At 48.0% G+C, this 25,392-nt stretch overlaps 1 protein-coding gene across 3 annotated transcripts in view; it reads right to left on the bottom strand.

Moving 5' to 3' along the window:
• AP4M1 (adaptor related protein complex 4 subunit mu 1) overlaps positions 1–25,392 on the bottom strand; it is a 73,513-nt gene that overhangs the window by 47,375 nt on the left and 746 nt on the right. Inside the window, exons 1-4 of one of the 3 annotated variants that reach the window (XM_056570146.1) lie at positions 25,278–25,300; positions 14,473–14,546; positions 3,824–3,912; positions 2,787–2,893 (exon numbers count right to left, since the gene is read on the bottom strand). In XM_056570146.1, coding sequence (XP_056426121.1) covers positions 2,787–2,893; positions 3,824–3,912; positions 14,473–14,530 — 254 coding nt within the window. In that variant the 5' untranslated portion in view covers positions 14,531–14,546; positions 25,278–25,300. Of the gene's footprint in view, positions 1–2,786; positions 2,894–3,823; positions 3,913–14,472; positions 14,547–25,117; positions 25,198–25,277; positions 25,301–25,392 lie in introns of those variants that run through there. The other 2 variants (XM_056570144.1, XM_056570145.1) reach the window with 2 other exon arrangements.

Below are 25,392 nucleotides of genomic sequence, written 5' to 3'. Positions count from 1 at the left end.
CCTCTACATGGATTGACCTGTCTCCCCTACGTAGAGCCTCCAGGAGGCGCTGTTGCAAGTGACCCCCAGAGCCAGACGGAGATGGGGATCCCCCTGATCCCCCGGCAGTGACGCTGGCATAGCTTCTGGGAGAAGCAGCCACTACCGGGGGGGCAGTCGAACCAGGACCTGACCCAGATCCCAAACCAGGACCCTTGTTCTTAGCTGAGGTGTCAGTCAAACCTCTCTCTGGCATTCCACTACCACTCCTCACCTGCATTCCACTTGCACCCCTCTCTTGCACTCCACTTACACCCCTCTCTTGCACTCCACTTGTACCCCTCTCTTGCACTCCACTTGCACCCCTCTCTTGCACTCCACTTGCACCCCTCTCTTGCACCCCTCTCTTGCACCCCACTTGCACACCCCTCATCCACACTGCTACTACAACTCCTCCCATGCGCACTACCATAACTCACACTCTGGACATTACCATTTTTCCACACATTTTTGCTCTCACTTTCACTCTTGCCTACACTCTGTATATTACAGGCTGGGCTGGCTGGGTCTATTGCATTATGTATAAGGGTCGCCGGTTTCAGGACTAGGGTTGCATTTCCAGTCTTCTGGGGTGCAGACACAGGCTCCGCCTCTGATATGGATGGCCCCGCCCCCTCACACGAAGTCATGGATTTTGGCAGGAGCTGTCCCATCGGACGCACTCCTGCCCGGCCTACTGCAGCTGACGTGCAGGGAACCTCCCCCTTTACAGGTGAGTGCCCCGCAGCGCCAGAAACGGTACCAACCGCACATACGGGACCGCCCCCTGAACCACCAAGGTCTGGTGCCCGGACACTCCCCCCCCTCACAGGGGAGTGCCCTGCAGCGCCAGGACTTGTACCGCTCACTTCAACCCGGGGAATGCCCCCTGAACGGGAGAAACTACCGCCATTTTCTGGTGCCTGGACACCCTCCCCCCTCACAGGAGGGTGCCCTTTATTTTCTATAGCACCCGCGGACATTTTGGGTGCACTACTGTATCCCCCATGCTGGCCCCGTTCCACTACAGAAACGGGGTCTGGCAGATTGGGGGACCCAGCACCCTGAACTGACTTCTCAGCCAGCCCAGACTGCTGGAGGGGAGAAAACACAAACTTTATCTGCCCTTCAGTTTTTTTCCTCTTCTTGCCCTTTTTTTTATTCCTCCTCTTCTCCTCTGGGCCCAGATCTTCTCCAAAAGAAAAATTTTCCAGACGGGTGGGGGACTCCTGCATCACAATCGCCCGCAGGAGACCCCCATCCGCCAAGCCGCTGCCTTCACCACAGTCACTGCCATCACCGTCCTCATCCTCGCTGGAGGGAGGTAAGGCCACCTGAGCTGCCATTATGTAGTCCTCACTCAGGGTAAGTGGGGGCAACATTGGTGGCACCAACAGAACCCATGTCCATATCCCCCCCACTCACATTGCCCTCCTCACCTCCATCACCTTCCTCCATCTCCTCCTCCTCGCTCTGGCAGTCATCATGCAGTTTTTCTGAACCTCTGGAGGCACGCATTTTGGAGAACCTTTCCTTATTGATCAGCTTCTCACTGAGGAATCCAGCTCCAGCCACAATGTCAGACCTCTGACAGACCTCAGAGCTGCACCAGATCCTCCACCTCTTTCTTTAACGATCTCACCTTTGCAGTGAATGCTGCTCTCTTGGTCTTGGCTGCTGTATCTGCCTGGTAAGACACAAGCTTCAGCTCTTCCCTCAGGCCTCTGAGCTGTTTGCCGAGTTGCTCATATTCTGCCATCTTAGCCTGGATTCTGGATCCGAAGGTAGCCAGGGATTCTCTGGGCCCCTTTACTCCCCATTGCTGGGGTTCAGAGGAACCAGACACCTTAGCCTTTCCTGCACTCCTTTGCCTGGAGACACTTTTGCTGGAAGCTTTGCAGCTTCCAGCAGGGGATGGGGGAGGGGGGGGGGGATGATGTGGGTCCTGGCTGAACGCCTCACCCCATCCTGGCTACTGGCCGTCGCATGCTCCCTCACACTCCCAGCCGGCCATAAACGGGGAGTGGACGATGGAATTCTGGGGTCCATAGCAGGAAAAACCTACCCAGGCGCCTGCCACACACCTGGGTAGGGGCGGATGAAAACGCTGCTTCACTGGAAATCTCTGGAAGTCACAGGAGCTCAGACACACCCAACCTCTCTCCAGAGCTGTACTCACTATTCTGCTGGTGAGGTCACTGTGTACATACATTACATTACTTACCCTGTACTGATCCTGAGTTATATCCTGTATTATACTCCAGAGCTGTACTCACTATTCTGCTGGTGAGGTCACTGTGTACATGCATTACATTACTTATCCTGTACTGATCCTGAGTTATATCCTGTATTATACTCCAGAGCTGCACTCACTATTCTGCTGGTGGAGCTCCTATAGTGACTTTCTCATGTCTTATGTAGAGACACTTCTCCACATGCAAACACTGAATAAGCAGGAAATCATGTGAAACCAAAGGGCAGACACTGTACAGTCTAAAGCAGTGGTCTCCAACGTGCGGATCTCCAGATGTTGCAAAACTACAACCCCAGCATGCCCGGACAGCCGTTGGCTGACCGGGCATGCTGGGAGTTGTAGTTTTGCAACATCTGGAGGTCCGCAGGTTGGAGACCACTGGTCTAAAGCAATGTTTCCCAACTCGTGTGCCTCCGGCTGTTGGCCCACTGGTCAGGAAACTCTGGTCTACAGTAAAGAACACTGGAATGTTTATTTATATCACGGGCCCCAGTATGAACCTAGTGACACTCACCTGTTTAGAAGATCCAGATACATGAACGGAGAATCATCAGGACGAACGCTTATGACAAAATACAGACCTCGGTGACGGGTGTGGAGGAAGTGTCCGCCCTCGTGTTCCTACAAGATAGCAGGAAAGTGTAGTGTGGGTAAAAGGGGAAAAGACTCCCACTAGAACATTATGTTTTCCCTCTACATTCAGCACCTATCAAAAAGGGTTGTCGGCGTATACCGCAACATACTGAAAGTGGGCCTAATACCGCAACATACTGAAAGTGGGCCTATTACCGCAACTTACTGAAAGTGGGCCTATTACCGCAACATACTGAAAGTGGGCCTAATACCGCAACATACTGAAAGTGGGCCTAATACCGCAACATACTGAAAGTGGGCCTAATACCGCAACATACTGAAAGTGGGCCTATTACCGCAACATACTGAAAGTGGGCCTAATACCGCAACATACTGAAAGTGGGCCTATTACCGCAACATAATGAAAGTGGGCCTAATACCGCAACATACTGAAAAATGGGCCTATTACCGCAACATACTGAAAGTGGGCCTAATACCGCAACATACTAAAAGTGGGCCTAATACCGCAACATACTGAAAGTGGGCCTAATACCGCAACATACTGAAAGTGGGCCTAATACCGCAACATACTGAAAGGGGCCTAATACCGCAACATACTGAAAGTGGGCCTAATATCGCAACATACTGAAAGTGGGCCTAATACCGCAACATACTGAAAGTGGGCCTAATACCGCAACATACTGAAAGTGGGCCTAATACCGCAACATACTAAAAGTGGGCCTATTACGGCAACATACTGAAAGTGGGCCTAATACAGCAACATACTGAAAGTGGGCCTAATACCGCAACATACTGAAAGTGGGCCTAATACCACAACATACTGAAAGTGGGCCTAATACAGCAACATACTGAAAGTGGGCCTATTACCGCAACATACTGAAAGTGGGCCTGTTCCCCTTTAACAGAACTGAAGGAGTTGCAGGTGAAGACACATGTAGGTTACCATCATCTTCTTACCATCACCACCGGGGCCTGGTCTACCGGGAGAGTCGACAGCTTCAGGTACAGGCCGTCTGCCGCGTTAGAGCTTGTAGAGAGACCATGGTCTGGGGACGTATATAAGGAAAGGAACAAGAAGAGACATCCGCCACACCGAGACATCCGCCACACCGAGACATCCGCCACACCGAGACATCCGCCACACCGAGACATTCGCCACACCGAGACATCCGCCACACCGAGACATCCGCCACACCGAGACATCCGCCACACCGACACACCCGCCACAACCAGACATCCGCCACACCGCCACACCCGCCACAACCAGACATCCGACACACCCGCCACAACCAGACATCCGACACACCCGCCACAACCAGACATCCGCCACACCCAGACTTCCGCCACACCCAGACTTCCGCCACACCCAGACATCCGCCACACCCAGACATCCACCACAACCAGACTTCCGCCACACCCAGACATCCGCCACACCCAGACATCCGCCACACCCAGACACCCGCCACACCCAGACAACCGCCACACCCAGACATCCGCCACACCCAGACACCCGCCACACCCAGACATCCGCCACAACCAGACTTCCGCCACACCCAGACACCCGCCACACCCAGACACCCGCCACACCCAGACACCCGCCACACCCAGACTTCCGCCACACCCAGACTTCCGCCACACCCAGACTTCCGCCACACCCAGACTTCCGCCACACCCAGACACCCGCCACACCCACACATCTGCCACACCTAGACATCACCCAGCCCATTATTTTGTCACACATTTCCAGGAATACATGGCACACTAGCTACGTGTGAGTCTAAGGCTGGGTCCACATGGCAGAATTTCTGCAGTGAATTCTCTATGAATTTATAGCCAATAAACCTTAATGTGATTCCTCTGTGATTCCTCTGTCCCGTTCACACTGAAGTGTATTGGCTATAAATTCATGCCAGATTTTTATGTGGAATTCCTGCAGAATTCAGCACAGAAATTCTGCCATGTGAATCCAGCCATTAAAGTCAATGGTAGCAAAATCCGCTGTGGATTTTCCGCAGAAAATACGTTGCAGAAAATAGGCAGGTAATCCACCCGTGTGAACGGACCCTAAGGGTAAAGGCACACGTGCTGTATTTTACTGCATATCTTGCAACATATTTTCTGCAGCTGATTTTGCTACCTATTGACTTCAATGGGTAGCAAAATAGGCAGCAGCAAATGCGCAGGATAATATGACAGGTGTTACCTTACCCTTAAAGGGGTACTCCACTGGAAAACATTTTCTTTTAAATCAACTGGTGCCAGAAAGTTAAACAGATTTGTAAATTACTTCTATTAAAAAATCTTAACCCTTCCAGTCCTTATCAGCTGCTGAATACTACAGAGGAAGTTGTCAGTCCATGTCAGGAACTGTCCAGAGCAGGAGAGGTTTGCTATGGGGATTTGCTCCTACTCTGGACAGTTCCTGACATGGACAGAGGTGTCAGCAGAGAGCACATCCTGTGAACACAACAGTTCAGTGTGAGCAGCGTGCGGGTGTGTCCCTTGTTGAGCTCCACAAACTTCCAGCAGATCAGACCAGAGCAGGTGATCCATCCGCCTTCCCAGGAGTGTGTCAGGCTCCTGGGGAGAGCCTCCCTGCATGGAGCCCAGGGCCTCCACCTCCCGTTCTTCAAGGCTGGCGGGGGGTGGAGAGCAAACAGCAACAGCCATTCCGGCCGGGGGGAGAAGATCTGGCAGAGTCTGCAGCAATGCAGGCTCTGCACCCCCGGCAACGGTTGTCAGCCAGAGGACTGGTGAAAGAAAAGCAAGAAGAAGAAGTGTGGAGTTGTGGGCAGAGAGAGGGCCCAAGGAGTCCAGCGCCACCTACTGCTCCCGCATGGCCGCGCGGTTTGCTGAATATGATCGCTGTGGCAAGGAGCTGAAGTTGGCCAGACAAGATCTGCAAGGGGCTCAGAATCTGGTGAACACTGCGCCCAAAAAGAGCAGACCAGAGCTAAGAAGAAAGATCTCAGCACTGAAGGCTGAGATTGTGCAGCTGGAGGAGAGGAGAGCAGAGATCTTGGAGGGGAGCGGTCTCTTCAAGGAGAAGCTTCAGAACAACAACCGGTTTGCCGCCATGAAATCCCCAGGTAAGGTGGAGGTGGATGATGGGGAGAGTAGTGGCGGTGAAGAAAGTGTGGATGGTGAAGGCATAAAGAGGAAGGAGAATGTGGGAGAAAGAGCACAAGTGGTGGAAATGGATGTCTTGCCTGTAGCTACTCCCTATAACACCCAGGACAGCTACATAGAGCCAGCCCAGGTGGCGCTTCCATTAAGTGAGAGCGAGGAGGATGAACTGGAGAGTGAGGCTGGGGGATTACTGAGGGCGATTGTTATGCAGGAGTCCCCAGCCCACCTCCAGAACTTTACCTTTGGAGATGACCAGTGCGATGATGTGGCAGTAAAGCGTAAGAAGCAGAAGACTCAGGAGACAGTAAAGTACATGTTTGTCCCTTTCCAGCAGTCAGGGCCAGCTGCAAAGCTGGTTCAGGCTGCTGGGCCCCCCAGACTGCCAGACTCCGTTTCTGTAGTGGAACGGAGCCAGCATGGGGGGTACAGCATGGCGTCAGAAAAGGCTGCGGACGCAATAGCTGTAAAGCACACCCATCCTGCCGGTAGGGAGGGGAAGGATGGGCTCATGGTGGGCAGCTCTGGCACTGCAGGGCCGCCCCAGGGTGGCGGGGGGCGTGTCCCAGTGCCAGAGGCGAGTTTTGCTGCTGTGTGCTCGGGGGGCGGTTCCCCGAGAACTGTGGGCATTACCGGTGCTGCGGGGCACTCCCCTGTGAGGGGGGGAAGTGTCCGGGCACCGGTGGCGGAGAGCGGAGTGTCTGTGTGCTCGGGGGGCGGTCCCCCGAGTACTGTGTGTTCTGTGGGTGCTGCGGGGCACTCCTCTGTGAGGGGGGGGAGTGTCCGGGCACCGATATCCCCTGCAGAGCCTGTGTGGTTAGGCAAACCAAGCGATGGCGCTGTGGGAGGAGCTGGGGTGCGCTTTGAGGGGCAGCCCCAGACTCAGGACGTGTCATCGCACATGGAGGAGGAGTCATCAGTGTCGACCCCGGCAGCAGCAGCATCGACCCCAGCACAGAAAAGACCAGCAGTACTACAGGTCCCAGCCAGCCCAGAATCCATTAGGCAGGAAAAGAGTGGAGGATGTGAGAATGCTGAGTGTAGTAGAGGTGTGGATGTGAGGAGTGTAAGTGGAGCGAATGATGGTGGGAGTAGTAGTGGTAAGAATGGGAAGTCTGGTATGGATGGGAATAAAGATGGGAGTAGTGGTGTGAGTGGCTGTACTGATGGGTCTGGGTCTGGTCCGGCTGCCCCCCCGGTAGTGACTGCTCCTAGAAGTTATGCTAATGTCGCTGCCGGGGGTTCAGGTGGGTCCCCGTCTCCGGCCGGCTCTGGAGGCCACTTGCAACAGCGCCTCCTGGAGGCTCTGCGTAGGGGCGACAGGTCGATCCAGGTAGAGGGGAGGGGTGAGGTCGACCTGTCTTTCTGGATAGAGAGGCACGGTTTGGGGGCTTTCCGAGAGCGGAATGGGGAGGTGGTCTGGTCCCTCCCGACAACTGGGCAGGACAATAACCGTAGGAATGTGGTCCGTCTGATTTGGAGGGGCGAGGATGCGTGCCCGCCTCGCGCTAAAGTGGTTGAGCTCCTCCTCCAGATGGAATTCAGGGCATGTGACATCTTTGCCCTGATCCACCCCTACGGTTCGTCTGAGTTTGATGTCAGTTTCGTTCGGCCAGAGGGTCTCGAACTCTTCTGGTCAAACTACGAAGTTGCAAAAAACGAGCCCGGCTGGCGGGAGTTCGCCGTAAAGGCGATTTCCCGTCAGAATGCTGTCAAGAAGGTGACCGTTTTGACCCGTAACGAGTCACTTTCTTGTTATGATATCATGACCTGGCTTGGACGGTATGGGGATGTGACGGACATGCCCAAGAAAAACTTGGATGAGCACGGGATCTGGTCCGGGGCCTGGACGTTTTCCGTCAAACTCAAGCGTTCAGGGAGTACGGTTGCCCACATTCCGTCAGCCGCCTTTCTTGGACGTGATAGGATCCAGGTCTTCTACCAGGGGCAGCCTAAGGTCTGTCACAGGTGTGGCAGCCCCACCCACTTTAGCGCAGCCTGTACTGTGCAGGTCTGCGCTTTGTGTGGTGGGGTGGGTCATCTGGCCGCATCCTGTCGGCAGATCCGGTGCCACCTGTGTGGTGTCCTCGGACACCCTTTCAGCCGTTGTCCTAGCGCCTTCGCCCATGCAGCGGCCGCTCCAGCTGAGGAGAGCTGTGAAGTTGCCTCGGCTGGGGAGGGTACGGGCAGGGATGGGGGCGCAACAGGGCTAGTGAGGAGGAAAAAGGGCCCTGCCAAACTAAGGCGGGAGGAAAATCGTAGAAGGAGTAGGGAGCTGGAGAGTGCCCAGGTGGCGGGGGTAGCTTCAGTCCCTGCTCCTGAAGCTGGCCCTGTAACTGCTGAAGCCCTGGTGGAGAATGTGCTGGATGAGGAGATCAGGAGACTTCACAGAGAGGAAAGCAATATGGCCGACCCTTCCGATTCCTCCCACTATGAAAGTGTGGATGAGGAGAGTGGGGTGAGGCCCAAAAAGAAAGAAAAGGGCAAAAGGAAAGGGAGAAAGAAGAGGTCAGAGCCCTCTGAAGCTCCTGGTACTACGGGCCAGGTCCAAAGCGGAAGCCTGGCTGCCCCCCCTCTGATTGACCTGTCAAACCGGTACCTCGTCCTCGATACCATCTCCTCCCCCTCCTTGGAGGGGGAAGGTGAGGGCGGGGTGCCTCGGGAGAAAGAGCCTCTGGGGGGAACTGGGCCCTGTCCTGTTGAGGCACCTTCCTCAGAGGGCAGGGCTAGACCGGGGCCGGACGGACACGGGGACCTTATGGACCAATCGGAGTCTAAAAAAAGATGTAAGAGTGGTCCTGCCCTTTCGTCGTCTTCGGGGGATGAGGGGGCTAAAAAGAAGGGGAAAAAGAAATAAAGGGTGAGGCCATCTAATTCAATCACCCTGTATGGCGGCACTCACCCCATTGACGCTGGCATCTATTAATTGTGCCAGCATAAAGTCGGATACGGCTAGATTTGCAGCCTTTGATTTTCTCGGCCGTGTTGAAGCCGACATTTTGTATCTGCAGGAGACCAGGTTGTCAGATCTAGCCTCCCTGGTAAAAGCCAGGAGAGAGTGGAGGCGCGGCCCCTCCCACTGGTCTCTTGCGGCTGAGTCGTATAGTGGGGTGGCGGTCCTTTTTACCGCTCCTGTTGAATGCCGACGGGTTATTGAATTAGAAATGGGGAGGTGCCTGATCTTAGATGTCTTCATGAAGGGACAGGAGCTCCGACTCATTAACATCTACGCCCCGCAAACTAAGCGGGGCCGTAAAGATCTCTTTATGAGGATTAAGCCCTTTCTTTTTACGAGTCGGCAGGTGATCTTTGGAGGGGACTTCAATAATGTCACGAGGTCCCAAGATAGGAGAGGCTCCAATGGTCCGCTGACTTGCGATAGTGTGGCACTGATTAGCATAACTAGAGAAGCTCGCCTAGAGGATGCCCACATCCGGAGCCCCTCGGGCCACGTGGGTTTCACCTATCATCAAGGTAGTCGCAGGTCTAGAATAGATAGGTTTTATTTGAAGGAGGAAGCCGTCTCTTCCGCAGTGTCCGTGGTTGAGGTGGAGTTCTCCGATCACTGTATGATTTTGTTTTCCCTGAATGTTTCAGAGACCCCCCGGATGGGAAAAGGTTATTGGAAGCTGAATTCGTCCCTCCTGGAGGAAGCGGAGGTAAGACAGTCCTTTGAGGATTTTCTTCAGAGTCAGGTACCTTTACTGGATCTTTGTAGTAATAAGCTGGAGTGGTGGGAGATATTCAAGAAGCGGGTTGCGGGGTTCTTCCGCCAGCTCTCGAGCCTCAGGTCCCTGAACAGGTATCGCTTGTATCAGGGTCTGAGGAGGAAACTCGAGCTTCTCGTCTCGACTGGAGGTAGCCGAGAGGATATCTCCAGAGTGAAATCCTTGCTGATGAGGTGTCAGTACGATAGGCACGCATCTTTGGTTTTTGAGAGGGATTTCGGGAAGTACCGCTCGCCCGACCCTTACAGAAACTGTAAGATGTCAGTGAGTAGTAAAGTCATTTCAGGACTGATTGATAGTACGGGATCTCTGAATCGGTCCAGATCAGGGATCTTGGAGGTCGTCAGATCCTTCTACTCGCACCTCTTGGGAAGGAAGGATCTAGATCGAGACAGGATGTCGGCTTTCCTGGCTGAAACCATTCCTGAGCCAGGGGTAGACCCCTCTCTTGATGTTTTGGCAGAAGAAATCAGGGAAGAGGAAGTGAGACTGGCGATCGAGGGGCTCGCCCCCAAGAAGTCGCCAGGTCCGGATGGCTTAACATCCGAGTGGTACAGGACCTTTAAGGAGTCTTTAGCTCCCCTCTTGACTGAGGTATTCAATGAGTGTCTCTCCTCGGGCACTCTGCCGAAGTCAATGAGGAGGTCAGCCCTGATTCTTCTCTCAAAGGGTAAAGATCCTAGCCGGATTGGGAATTGGAGACCCATAGCTCTTCTCAATACGGACAGGAAGCTTCTGGCCAAGATACTGTTTAATCGGCTGGTGAAGTTTGCACCCCGGCTCCTTTCGGGGACTCAGCACTGCTCTGTTCCAGGCCGAAGCGCCTTAAGTGCTGTCCTTAGTGTCAGGGAGGCAGTGGAGCGGAGTAGTGCGGGTTTCTGGAAGGGGTACTTGCTGTCCCTGGATCAGGCCAAGGCGTTTGATCGGGTGAACCACGAGTACCTCTGGTCCGTCCTCCTGAGATATGGCTTACCGAGTACTTTTGTTAATTGGCTTAAGATCTTGTATGCAGGGGCAGAGAGTTTCCCGCTGGTGAACGGTTGGTCTGGCCGCTCTTTTGAGGTGGGGTCCGGAGTCCGTCAGGGTTGTCCTTTGAGCCCGCTTTTATACGTGTTCGCAATCGATCCCTTCGTCCGGAGGGTAGATTGTGGGCCGTTGGCGGGAGTCGGGATGAGTCTGGCGGAGCTGGATGTCACCCAGAGAGTGGTGGCGTACGCTGACGATGTCACTATTTTCGTCTCCTCACAGGAGGAGGTCGATGTGGTGATGTCGGAGGTGGACCGCTACTCGGAGGCATCCGGGTCCAAGATCAACCGGGATAAGTGTGAGAGTCTCTGGCTGGGAGGGGGGGATCCCACGTTTGATCTCCCGGACACCCTTCCAGGGCCCCAAGAATCAGCAAAAGTCTTAGGCATCACATTCGGCCAGGATGATTATCCCACCAAAAACTGGGATGGTAAGCTCCAGGATGCCGCTCAGAAGGTGGACCAGTGGAAGGTTTGGTCTATGACCCTCAGGGAAAGGGTACACCTGATCAAATCGTACCTGCTCCCTTTGTTTATCTATCTGGGCAGTGTATGTATCTTACCAGAGGCTTACTACACTAGGATCTACAGCCTGTTTTTCCAACTGTTATGGGGGAACAGGATGAACCTAGTCAGGAGGGAGGTTACGTACCACACGAGGAGACTAGGGGGTTTATCTATGGTAAACCCTGTGGTGTTCTTTACGAACACCTTCTTGAAAGCTAACATCGCAAACCTCTGGAAAGAGAGGGCTCCTCCGTGGGTACTCTCCTGTAGGGAATGGTTTCGGCCTTTCTTCCAGGAATGGGAGAGAGGAGGGCGAGTGAAGGACCTCCGCACGCCCCATGGATATCTTCCGGCTTATGCTACCCCGACTCTGAAGGCGATACGTCGGTGGGGTCTGGGAGTGTGGGAGATCAGGACCCAGTCAAGGCAGTTCCTTGACAAACGGGTTCTGTTGACCCATTTCCAGAAGCCTCTGGCGCTCAGGGACTGCCCAGGTCGGGATCTGAGGGTGGGGTTGTACCTTTTAAACATGAAAAGGATCCCCCAGAAGTTTTGGGACTTGGCCTGGCGCTGCTTTCAGGGGAAGCTATATGTAAGGGACAACCTGAAGTGCAGGAACTCTGATGACCGGGGATGTCCCCGAGAAGAGTGCGGGGACACGCTGGAAAGCATGGACCACTTCCTGCTTCATTGTCCCTTTAATATAGGGGTTTACAACAGGGTGGGCGCTTCCATTGGCTGGAGTCAACTTGCCGGCCTAACCTATCCGGAGTGGGCTTATGGGGCATTCAGGAACCTGGGTGGCCGAGATCGGGGCACTTTATTCTTAGTTAGTTTAGTGGTTAGGTACTACACGTGGAACGCACGGTGTTTAGTGTCGACCCAACAGAAAATCCTCTCCGAGGTGGAGGTCTGTAGGAATATCACCGGTGACCTCGGGAAGATCAGGTCTTTGGAGTATGGCAGTCTTGGTACCAGTAGGGCTTCTCTCCTGTGGAGAGGTTTTTCTTTTGATGTGCCCTAGGTACTAGACCTTTTTAGGTAGAGTACCTTTATTTTGGTTAGGGGCAGTGTTATAGGGATAGTGATAGGGTGAGAGCAGGGTCAGTTTTAATGGAGGGATAGAATTAGGGAAAATTGTAGGGGGGAGTTAGGGAAAGAGTTTAAAATTATTTTGATGTATCAAGTCTGCCATCCTTCTTCCTGGTGGTGGGCTAATGCATGCACACACTAGCTTTTTGTTTTGTTTTAAGTTGATATGGTATGAAGGGCTTACAGGCGACCAAACTTGGGCCTAAGGTAGCTTTGGTTTAGTGTGTATATGTTAGTGTGTATAAGTTTGTGTGTAAGTTGGTTGGGAGGAGTGCTAGGTGGGGAGGGTATTTGTGGGTGGTGGTGTTTTGCTTTTCTTTTGGGGACCTGACATGGGTCAGTTAGGGACAGGACTTTGTGTACGAACGTTATGGACTCTGACCCATGTGCAGGAGGGGTGGTGTGGGAGTGGGTACAGTTTTAGTGTAGGGATTTTGGTAGGGTTTTCTATTGTTTTTGTAGGTTTTCTTTAGTGTATCTATATTTATTTTTAGTTAAATACTATATTTTTATGTTCATGTGATTTTGTATGTATATTGTTTATATATTGTTTTCATTTTGTTTCTATATTACAGCATTACAGTAGTCATGGCAGTCGGACCAGTTATTATGTTACGTGGTTTACTTTATTTTATCATGTTGTTACGCTGTTTATTTTATAAAAAAATTTTCTAATTTTTTTTTTTTTTTTTTTTTTTTTTTTTTTTTTGTAGCCAGGTAGTGCTAAATTTTATGTTTATATTTTGCTAAGCCAAGTTGTGCTTTTTTATTTATTTTTTTTTTTTTATTTTTTTTTTTTTTTATTTTGTGTTTCCCGAATATGGATGGTTTTGAGTTGTAGCCAGGTAGTGCAAAATTTTATTAATAGCCAAGCGCTATTTTTATGTTCATTTTTGGTATGCGTGTGAGTGTGGTTCGGTTAGGTGGGTTGGCATATTTTAGGTTTTTGTAAAGCTGGGCTGGCCGGTTAGGCAGGGTTTTGTTTTTGTTCTTTGGACCAGTGTATTTCTTATTTATGTTATAGCTGGTTAAGCTTGTTTTGTGTTTTTGTATAAGTTTTGTACTTTTATAATAAAAAAAGAGTGTCAGCAGAGAGCACTGCGGTCAGATAGAAAGGAAATTCAAAAAGAAAAGAACTCTATGTGGAGCATACAGCAGCTGATAAGTACTGGAAGGATTAAGATTTTTAAATAGAAGTCATTTACAAATCTGTTTAACTTTCTGGCACCAGTTAATAAAAACAAAAAAAAAATGTTTGCCAGTGGAGTACCCCTTTAAAGAGCATCTGCTAAAATGACATGCGTTTCATTTATGTATGAAGGATGAGCAACGCCATTCTCCGGGCGGAAATTTCCAAGCGGATTTTCCAGTCACAAATTCCGCTGCACAAATTCCCAAGTGTGAATCTGTGAACGGAAACCCATTCACTATACCGTACATTTTAGTAAGCGGAAATTTCTGCCTGCGGAATTGCAGGCAGAAATTCCGTAGTGTGAACCTAGCCTTAGGATTGATTATACAGAGTCTGACCAGATGTCCGATATCTCACTACGTTCAGACCAGCGGATTTACAGCGCGGATTTTACGCTGCGGATCCGCCGCTGAAGGACCTCTGTATTCTGGCTTTACATGTGCCTGCTCGGAGCGGCAATACGCCGCTAGGAGCAGACACACTGCGATGTGCGGGTCGCCGCGCGCATGCGCAGTATACTCGCACATCGAGCAGGGGGAGCAGCCGCGATGTCTGCGAGTACACCGCGAATGCTCAGAGACTCGCACATCGCTTCAGTGTGTCTGCACGTAGCGGCGTATTCCCGCTCCGAGCAGGCACATGTAAAGCCAGCATACAGAGGTCCTTCAGCGGCGGATCCGCTCGTCTGAACGTACCCTTACGAGGCCCGCACACCAAGGCCCAGATTTATCGAACTGTGTGAGAGAATATATAGAGAGATTTTCCTATAGCGACCAATCACAGCTCAGGTAACAAGCTGAGGTAAAGTGAAACCTGAGCTGTGATTGGTTGTTGTGGGAAAATCTCTCTATTTTTTTCTCTCACACAGTTTGATAAATCTCCCCCCAAGAGTTAATATTTTCTCCTTATCCCTTACTTAGTCCTGACAGAGGATACAGTCCTTGTATATCAGGAGGTCGCCCTTAGAGGACAGGATGAAGAGCTGCGAGATCATGATCTTGTGTCCGCCCCTAAGAAAGAAGAGAACAATGGAGAATTAGAAAAGACACAGCACCCATTGCAGCATTTTCCGAACAGTGTGTCTCCAGCTGTTGCAAAACTACAACTCCCAGCATGCCTTCGGCTGTCCGAGCATGCTGTGAGTTGTAGTTTTGCAACAGCTGGAGGCACACTGTTCAGAAAACACTGTCCAATATAGATGTCCATTATGCCCCCCCCCTGTCATGTGCAGCGCCCTCTCTCCTACTAAAGGGGAACATCTTTGTTTGCAACAGCTGGAGGCACCATGTTCAGAAAACACTGTCCAATATAGATGTCCACTATGGCCCCCGTTTCATGTGCAGCGCCCTCTCTCCTACTAAAGGGGAACCTCTTTATTTGCAACAGCTGGAGGTACGCTGTTCAGAAAACACTGTCCAATATAGATGTCCACTATGGCCCCCGTGTCATGTGCAGCGCCCTCTCTCGTACTAAAGGGGAACCTCTTTGTTTGCAACAGCTGGAGGCACCATGTTCAGAAAACACTGTCCAATATAGATGTCCACTCTGGCCCCCGTGTCATGTGCAGCGCCCTCTCTCGTACTAAAGGGGAACCTCTTCGGTGGAGCTACATTGGTTGGAAACACAAGTCTATTGTCTCCCAAGTGAGTGGAGTGCACAGCACATGTTCAGCTTCCCCTCCATTCCATTCATTCAGTGTATAATATCGGGGGTCCAACCATATGGACCCTCGGGATCTCCTACTCAGCACCCTAGTGATTTGAAGATTTGTTCAGCTTCCCCTCCATTCATTCATTCATTCAGTGTATAATCTCAGGGGTACAACCATTGGGACCCTCGGGATCTCCCACTCGGCACCCTAGTGATTTGAAGATTTGTTCAGCTTCCCCTCCATTCCATTCATTCATTCATTCAGTGTATAATCTCGAGGGTACAACCATTGGGACCCTCGGGATCTCCTACTCGGCACCCTAGTGATTTGAAGATTTGTTCAGCTTCCCCTCCATTCCATTCATTCAGTGTATAATCTCGGGGGCACAACCATTGGGACCCTCGGGATCTCCTACTCGGCACCCTAGTGATTTGAAGATTTGTTCAGCTTCCCCTCCATTGCATTCATTCATTCATTCAGTGTATAATCTCGGGGGTACAACCATTGGGACCCTCGGGATCTCCTACTCGGCACCCTAGTGATTTGAAGATTTGTTCAGCTTCCCCTCCATCCATTCATTCATTCAGTGTATAATCTCGGGGGCACAACCATTGGGACCCTCGGGATCTCCTACTCGGCACCCTAGTGATTTGAAGATTTGTTCAGCTTCCCCTCCATTCATTCATTCAGTGTATAATCTCAGGGGTACAACCATTGGGACCCTCGGGATCTCCTGCTCGGCACCCTAGTGATTTGAAGATTTTTGTTCAGAACGCCATCTCTCCACGTGCATGGAGCGGCAGTGGTCTATGGGAAAAACGGAGAGACAAGAGCGTTCTACAGGAGTTTCTTTTAAAGGGGTACTCCGGTGGAAACCTTTTTTTATTTTTATTTTATTTTTTTAAATCAACTGGTGCCAGAATGTTAAACAGATTTGAAAATTAATAGAAAAATATAAATGGAAGTGCAGCTCACAAAAAATGAGTCGAGGTATGAATGGATAGTACTTACACCGCGAAGTGATTAAATAAAATAGATATATAAGGGTCCCATTCACCTCTAGACTAATACCAGAAAAACTGATACATGACGGTAATAAAATAATATAATAAAATAGAGTAATAAATTTAGAATTGTTTTTATTCATAGATATCAATATAAAATACCGCTACTATAATCTCTAGATCATAACAAACATAATAAAATATGAGCAATAACTCCTTACACAGGGCCCTTGTGTGGAGAAAAAATTGCAATAATAAAATAAGTAAATGATTTTAAAAAAATTGTCAAATATTATGAGACCGCAGAGAAATGTCTAAAGGTGATGCAGTTAGGCAAATTAAGCATGTATCCAAGTCCGCATTTATACAGATTTGTGCAGCATATATTTACCGGCTTGTAGCAATAAACGTGCCGAGCTTTGGAGCGGTTATTCCTGGTCTTCCTATAGAGGCTGGTATGCGCTGGCGTGTGCACCGGCGGCTGGTCCGCTAGCCACAGACCGAACAAAGCCGCCGGACACGGAGGTAGGGAACAAGAAAAAAGCAGAGTTGGGCCGTTGGTGGCGCTGGTCCTGATGGAAAGAAAGCTCTGTAGACCCTTCTCAGTGTCTAAACGTGGTTTTATTAGCACAGAAAGCAACGCGTTTCTGGTCCGAACTGGACCCTTCGTCTGGCAGTGTGCATACAACATAGTGAACAGATGCGGTTAAAATACATTCCTTACGCAACCATAAAGGTTACGTTCATTTGGCAATTCACAGACATGGTTTACGCAAGTAGCGTGGGTAAGTAGAACATCTGTAGCTGGAACCCGGTGCCGTACGAGTGCATTACTGTATCTGCACTAGACGGCCGGGAAGTCAGCAACTTGCAAGGGACTGTGAGGTAAGGGCAATCTGATGCAGGTATGTGCAGGGATTGCCTTACTGGGAAACAATATCGGCCGGAGAGCGATATCCTTCTTAGTTACTGCGGCCGAGGGAAAACAAGGCTGATTGGGTAAGTGGAGCTGGAGATGCTCCTGATAGGTCAGGGGGCGGAGACCTATGTTCCGTGCGTATCACTCTGACTACGGAGCTGTCAGATCCCTTAGCGCTATGGAGCGGTGGCGGAGTTGAGAAGGGGCGGACCTACAAAGATACTGTACCAATGCGGGTGAGTCTGCTATCGCACAGCGGGGCGATATGCAGCGGTAGCAGAGTTGAAAAGGGGCGGACCTGTGTTGGAAGCGGGGCGATATGCAGCGGTATTAGAAGCGGGGCGATATACAGCGGGGCGATATGCAGCGGTATTAGAAGCGGGCGATATGCAGCGGTAGCAGAGTTGAAAAGGGGCGGACCTGTGTTGGAAGCGGGGCGATATGCAGCGGGGCGATATGCAGCGGGGCGATATGCAGCGGTCTTAGAAGCAGGGCGATATACAGATGTTGTGCTCTTAGCACAACGAAAATAGGTGAGTGTTACAACTTAACTTGTTTTCATCTCACCTATAAATATCCTTCACTAGGGGCGCATATCCCTGTTTTTTTCTTCTACTTTTTCTATATGTACCACGGTGGGTTTTATATCTGACCGGTTTGAGCTGAAGCTCTGGAATTGCTGACTCTAAGTGAAGGACCCAACAAACTATGGATTACTATACGAACAGGATTGGCCTGCGTGAACAACAAATAAGCAGATGAACCAGAGGAACCACCATTGGGACAGCACCACCGTGGTGACCTCTGAGGATCGGACTTTTTCAGACGTAGAAACTAAGACTATGACAGAACTTTTCAATTCTTTGGAACAACTACTTAAGACAGAACTCCAGCATCAGGTAGATGTTTATTTCCTTCACATCTATCTGACTGAGAAAATCCCCCCGAGGGGACTTAGACTCACGTTCAAACCCACTTTTGTTGACGACGAAATGTATTCTCAAGAATGGTACAAATTGATGGACAATAGTACATTTAATATGCTGTGTATGCTTGTAGAAAAAAGACAAAAACTGTGTATTGATGCCAATTCTCATATAGAGGAAACTGTGGGAAAACTCAAAAAATTCCGGCTGCACCATGATTTCCTCTATATTAATCACAATATTACTGGTAGACTTACCAAACTAGAAACTGAGATTATTGATAAAAAAGTCAAAAAACTAAATAGGGATAGGGGCGATTACCTAAGGGGAGACCCTTGGAATTGGAGAGATAATACATCTCTATCCAATAAACCGCCTGACAACCAGTATCCATCAGAGGAAGTTTGCCAACATCCCACTGCCAACCCTACTCAGGCCACATCAAAAACATACAGTGCCACTACCATGTACTCAAAAAAAACACACAACAAAAATCATAAAAATCATAACCCTAGAGACAGACTCCCCTCTAGAGCTCATTCTCACAAAAAAGAAGGACATACAAAATCCTTTTTAAATAGCAACTTTAAAAGAAAAAGGGAAACATCAGACATCAATGAGCAACAATCAAAACAACTGAAAACGACAAAAATGGAACCTACTATCCAAAAGGAGACCACTGGTGCGCTAGTGTCCTCCGACAAGGAACCTGCCACTATTATCAACAGCGATAAAGAAGGACCTGGGGAGATGAAAACCCCTGAGAAGCAAGATACTAATATTAACCTCCAATGTGAAACTGTAACACCGGAACAATCACGTACACCAATGCTGAAGCTTTTACAAGCCGGACTGAGTTTCAAGAAAAAATATGAAGCCATCCTTCAAAAGAATGAAATAGCCAGCACGAGCTCCCCAACAAATCTGAATACCACTTTGGATAGAAGCATAAATAGTCCAAACAACACCATCAACCAATTGCTGGACCTTTCAGTCTATGACCTTCCAGACCCCACCAGCACTCTAATACCGAATCAGGACCTAAATATTGTGGTGGTGGTGGATAACACTGGAAACCAGTCCACACTGGTTCCCTTCCTAAGGAGTGCAACAACTACCAATATTTCTATAAATCCGGATCACCATCCGACACCTCTCGGCACCACAGAACCCTGCCAAGAATCCATTGCTTTTTTGGAGGTTGGCCAGGGCTGCCATCCACCTCCTCCTCGGACACCCATGGCCCCCATCTTTGAACCTCGGAAACCTCAGACAAAGACACAAAAAAGAAAAAAAGAATTAGAGGGAGCAGAGGAGGTAAAAAGAGGAAGAATACAGCATTAACTGCTGATCCCTCTAATACCACAGAAGAAACAGTAGATTTTCAACCTATCCCAATACAAGTCTAATCCATATGAGATATCCCTCCTAAAACGAGGACTCTCATTCTGCCCAACATACCAGTCAGATCAGTTTCAACTTTTTCTGGACCTTCAGAGATTTATACGCAAACTCACCCTCAAGAGGCATTTTAACATCTTGAAGAACAAGAATACGATACATCAAGCCTCCACCTCCTGCGACCAGAGCAATGATGACCCAATAAAATACCAATCGGTGCGTGCCCCCTCTACTTTCTACCCCATCCAATCCCAAGGTCATCAAATCAATACCTTCTACGAACTAGTATCTTAGGAGCTAAAATCACTTCCCAAAAACAAGAGGAGACCATCCACCCGCTCCAATTTGAACAAAGAGGAGCTACAGGCATTAAAAGGTCTCCAGAAAAACCATAATCTGGTTTTTCGGTCAGCAGATAAAGGAGGAGTCTTGGTTATTCTTGATCTCCCGCAATACCAGGAGGAGGCCATGCGTATTCTATCCGGCCATGAGTTCTATGGGAAGACATCCATAGATCCCTTCCCAAAAATACAAAAAGGGCTCACATCACTCTTCCAGAGGGAACTGGATGATAGGATCCTCAATAAACAAGAACACCAATTCCTTACTGTCAGTAATCAGAATAAACCCTACTTCTACTACTTTCCAAAAATACACAAGTCATTGGAAAAACCACCAGGTAGACCCATCATCGCCAGCACTAACTCACCCACCAGTAACCTTGCCCATTTTATCGATCTATATCTGCAGAAATATGTTGTAAACCTTCAGAGTTTTCTCCGGGACTCTACCCAACTCATACAACAGCTCTCCTCCATTCCATGGGATTCCTCTTACATCATGGTCACCTGTGAGGTCACGTCGCTATATACCAATATTGACCATCAACTTGGACTGAAGGCGGTGGAATTTTTTCTCACTGGAGATGAAGAAATTACCACACCCCAGAGAAAGTTCCTATTGGAAGGTCTCCAGTTTATACTGGAAAACAACTTCTTTCTGTAGGACGGCGGAATATACCATCAACAGAAGGGCACCGCTATGGGGGCCAAGGTGGCGCCGGCCTACACCAATCTATTCATGGGGGCGTTCGAAATGGAACATATATGGGGCCACAGTAACATCATGGAGAACATCGTTCTCTATCGGAGGTACATCGATGATCTGATCTTCATCTGGCGAGGTCCAGAATCATCTACCAACTACCTCTTAGAACACCTAAATGCAAATCACTGGGGTATTAACTTCACAATACATACCAGCAATACATCCATTGAGTTCTTAGACCTGATCATATCACATGATCACAGCAAATTCGTCAACTCCACCTTTTTCAAAAAAAGTCGATACTAACAGCTATATTGACTTCTCCAGTGGGCATCACAAGAAGTGGCTTGAGAATATCCCCTACTCTCAATACAAGAGAATAAGGAAAAACTGCTCTAACCAAAGAGATTTCTGCACTCAGGCTGGGATACTCAAGAAAAGATTCACGGCCAAAAAATACCCCCCGAAACTACTATCTGACGCCTACGAAAAAACCAAAAATCTGACACAAGAGGACTGTCTTAAACTGAAGATACAAAGAACCACCACTAAGAATTGGGAACTCAACTTCATCACCACCTACAGTTCATCCTCAATTCAGATCAAGAAAATTCTCCAACAACACTGGCACATCCTTGAGAGCGACAAACTTCTCTGTGATAATCTACCTGAACATCCAGGAGTCACGTTCCGTAGGGCCCCCACTATTAAAAACCTCCTTGCTCCAAGCCAGCTCAGACAATTACAACGAAGACGAGCTCAAAAAGGAAAACCAGGTAGTTTCAGATGCGGAAAAACCAGATGTCTATGCTGTGCTGAAATTATGCATAACCGTCAAGAATTCCGCTCAAAAACCTCGGACGAAATCCTCCAGATAAAATACCATCTTACCTGTGAGTCTGAATTTGTCATCTACCTGATTGAATGCTGTTGCGGCCTGCAGCACATTGGGCGGACTACTCAAAAGTTGCGCAGCAGGATCAATAAGCACAGGTTTAATATAAGGACAGGATTCCTTTTACATGGACTTTCCAAGCACTGTGCCCTGGCCCACAAAGGGATTGCTAAACCTTTCATTGTTACCCCTGTTGATCATGTTCCTAAATTCCGTTCGAATAGATTTGAAATACTGAAGAGACTAGAGATCTTCTGGATTTTCAAGTGTGGATCTCAGCCTACTGGACTCAACGAAGTCTCTGAAACTATCCTTGTGTAATCTCTATTACACACCCTAAATATTTTAAAATACTGTTTGCTCCTTCAATTCCAACTTTCACACATCACCAGTATTCCACACCAACTACTGACAGTCCTATATACCTCACACGGTATACTGTACATATTGTATTATATGCCAACAGCCCTACATACGGCATACCTGGGTATACCTGGGACACTACCATTCCCACCCTCCCCTATCCCTGGCAATAATAGGATTTCTTCCCAATAGGGGCTAAAAAATTGTCCCCATCTCTACCACACCACATACCTCATACGGCTGCTGCATACCCTACCCAGTAGATTTTACCCCTTGTCCCCCTAGCAAGGTGCCTCACAGCACATCTAGCCGGTCACACTACCCTTCTACCCAAATCTGTGTCAGTTCTTCTAATACAGGTCCGCCCCTTTTCTGTGTCAGTTCTTCTAATACAGGTCCGCCCCTTTTCTGTGTCAGTTCTTCTAATACTGGTCCGCCCCTTTTCTGTGTCAGTTCTTCTAATACTGGTCCACCCCTTTTCTGTGTCAGTTCTTCTAATACTGGTCCGCCCCTTTTCTGTGTCAGTTCTTCTAATACAGGTCCGCCCCTTTTCTGTGTCAGTTCTTCTAATACTGGTCCGCCCCTTTTCTGTGTCAGTTCTTCTAATACAGGTCCGCCCCTTTTCTGTGTCAGTTCTTCTAATACAGGTCCGCCCCTTTTCAACTCTGCCACCACCGCATATCGCCCCGCTGTATATCGCCCCGCTTCTAATACCGCTGCATATCGCCCCGCTTCCAACACAGGTCCGCCCCTTTTCAACTCTGCTACCGCTGCATATCGCCCCGCTGTGCGATAGCAGACTCACCCGCATTGGTACAGTACCTTTGTAGGTCCGCCCCTTCTCAACTCCGCCACCGCTCCATAGCGCTAAGGGATCTGACAGCTCCGTAGTCAGAGTGATACGCACGGAACATAGGTCTCCGCCCCCTGACCTATCAGGAGCATCTCCAGCTCCACTTACCCAATCAGCCTTGTTCCCTCGGCCGCAGTAACTAAGAAGGATATCGCTCTCCGGCTGATATTGTTTCCCAGTAAGGCAATCCCTGCACATACCTGCATCAGATTGCCCTTACCTCACAGTCCCTTGTAAGCTGCCGACTTCCCGGCCGTCTAGTGCAGATACAGTAATGCACTCGTACGGCACCGGGTTCCAGCTACAGATGTTCTACTTACCCACGCTACTTGCGTAAACCATGTCTGTGAATTGCCAAATGAACGTAACCTTTATGGTTGCGTAAGGAATGTATTTTAACCGCATCTGTTCACTATGTTGTATGCACACTGCCAGACGAAGGGTCCAGTTCGGACCAGAAACGCGTTGCTTTCTGTGCTAATAAAACCACGTTTAGACACTGAGAAGGGCCTACAGAGCTTTCTTTACATCAGGACCAACTTTGCCTTTTTCTTGTTACTTACACTGCTGGGACATCACCTTGGCTCCAGAGGACCGTGGCTGCAGACCTGAGACATCACCTAAGGCTATCACAGATGTTGTGCTCTCAGCACAACGAAAATAGGTGAGTGCTACAACTTAACTTGTTTTCATCTCACCTATAAACATCCTTCACCAGGGGCGCATATCCCTGTTTTTTTCTTCTACTTTTTCTATATGGGACACGGAGGTAGATAATCAAACTCCGATGGTGAAGACAGACCTCGTGGACCTTATTATTGCAAGTTTTTCTCCACACAAGGGCCCTGTGTAAGGAGTTATTGCTCATATTTTATTATGATTGTTATGATCTAGAGATTATAGTAGCGGTATTTTATATTGATATCTATGAATAAAAACAATTCTAAATGTAGTACTCTATTTTATTATATTATTTTATTACCGTCATGTATCAGTTTTTCTGGTATTAGTCTAGAGGTGAATGGGACCCTTATATACAGATTTGAAAATTACCACTATTAAAAAAAATCTTAATCCTTCCAGTACTCATTAGCGGCTGTATACTACAGAGGAAATTCTTTTCTTTTGGGATTTCTTTTCTGTCACGACCACAGTGCTCTCTGCTGACACCTCTGTCCATTTTAGGACCTGTCCAGAGCAGGAGAAATCCCCATTATAAACATATGCAGCTCTGGAAAGTTCCTAAAATGGACAGCAGAGGTCAGCAGAGAGCACTGTGGTCGTGACAGAAAAGAAATCCCAAAAGAAAAGAATTTCCTCTGTAGTATACAGCTGCTAATGAGTACTGGAAGGATTAAGATTTTTTTAATAGAAGTGATTTACAAATCTGTTTAACTTTCTGACACCAGTTGATTTAAAAAAAAAAAAAAAAATTCCATCGGAGTACCCCTTTAAAGAAGATCTTCAGCCCTAGACCCTTATACCCTAGGGCAGTGGTCTCCAACCTGCGGACCTCCAGATGTTGCAAAACTACAACTCCCAGCATAAATGTACCACTGCACCATGACGTACACTTACGTCCATTGTCGTTAAGGGGTTAAGGTAAAAATAATCCATTATCTTTATTCTGTTGTTCAATGTGATTAAAACGATCCCCAATATATATATATTTCTATTATTGTACATTATTTTAAAAAATTGCAAACTGTATTTAATAAAATTGCTGTGCATAAAATCATCCTTTTTCTGACCCCTATAACATTATTTTTCCGTCTAATTTTTTACATTAAAGCGTTTTTACCGTGTGGAATTGGAAACATAATATTTTAGACATTTATGCGCGTGGCTATACCAAATATGTAAAATTTTTTGTATAATAGGAAAATAAGGGTCATTTCATTTTTTATTGGGGGGGGTTTATATAATTTTAACCCCTTAATGACACAGACAATTTAATTTTTGCATGTATTTATTTATTTTGCATAAAAAGGGGGTTTTATATATATATATATATATATATATATATACAGTAAATTGTATGAGTATATATAATATATACACATATAATAAAGTGTTGTGTCACGTGTATACATAGTATATAGAAATATATAACAAGCAGTAAATCATATATATATATATATTAAACAGTGTCACGTGTATTCATAATATATAGAAATATATAATAAGCAGTAAATCATATATATATATATATATATATATATATATAATAAACAGTGTCACGTGTATTCATAGTATATAGAAATATATAATAAGCAGTAAATCATATATATATATATAATAAACAGTGTCACGTGTATACATAGTATATAGAAATATATAATAAGCAGTAAATCATATATATATATATATATATATATATATATATATATATATATAATAAACAGTGTCACGTGTATACATAGTATATAGAAATATATAATAAGCAGTAAATTATATATATATATATATATATATATATATATATATATATATATATAAAATAAATAGTGTCACGTGTATTCATAATATATAGAAATATATAACAAGCAGTAAACAGCCGCTATCTAGTGACACACTGCACCGGATCTCCTCCTCCGCCTCCTCCAGCCTCCCTTACGACAAAAAAAAGACAGAAAACCGCGGGAAAACTCTCTCGCCTCCGCTTCCCATTGGCTACACCACCTCAAGGGGCGTGTGCGTAAACTAGACTGCTCGCTCCTGATTGGCTTAGCGTGCTGCCAATCACTAGGTGCGCTCCTCCGGTCAGCTTCCACAGCTAAGCGTTCATAGGTTATTC

Source organism: Hyla sarda, chromosome 4 (genome assembly GCF_029499605.1).
Source record: "Hyla sarda isolate aHylSar1 chromosome 4, aHylSar1.hap1, whole genome shotgun sequence".
Taxonomy (NCBI): domain Eukaryota; kingdom Metazoa; phylum Chordata; class Amphibia; order Anura; family Hylidae; genus Hyla; species Hyla sarda.
The sequence above is the reverse complement of the archived record's forward strand: the minus strand, read 5'-3'. Positions and strand labels throughout refer to the sequence as shown.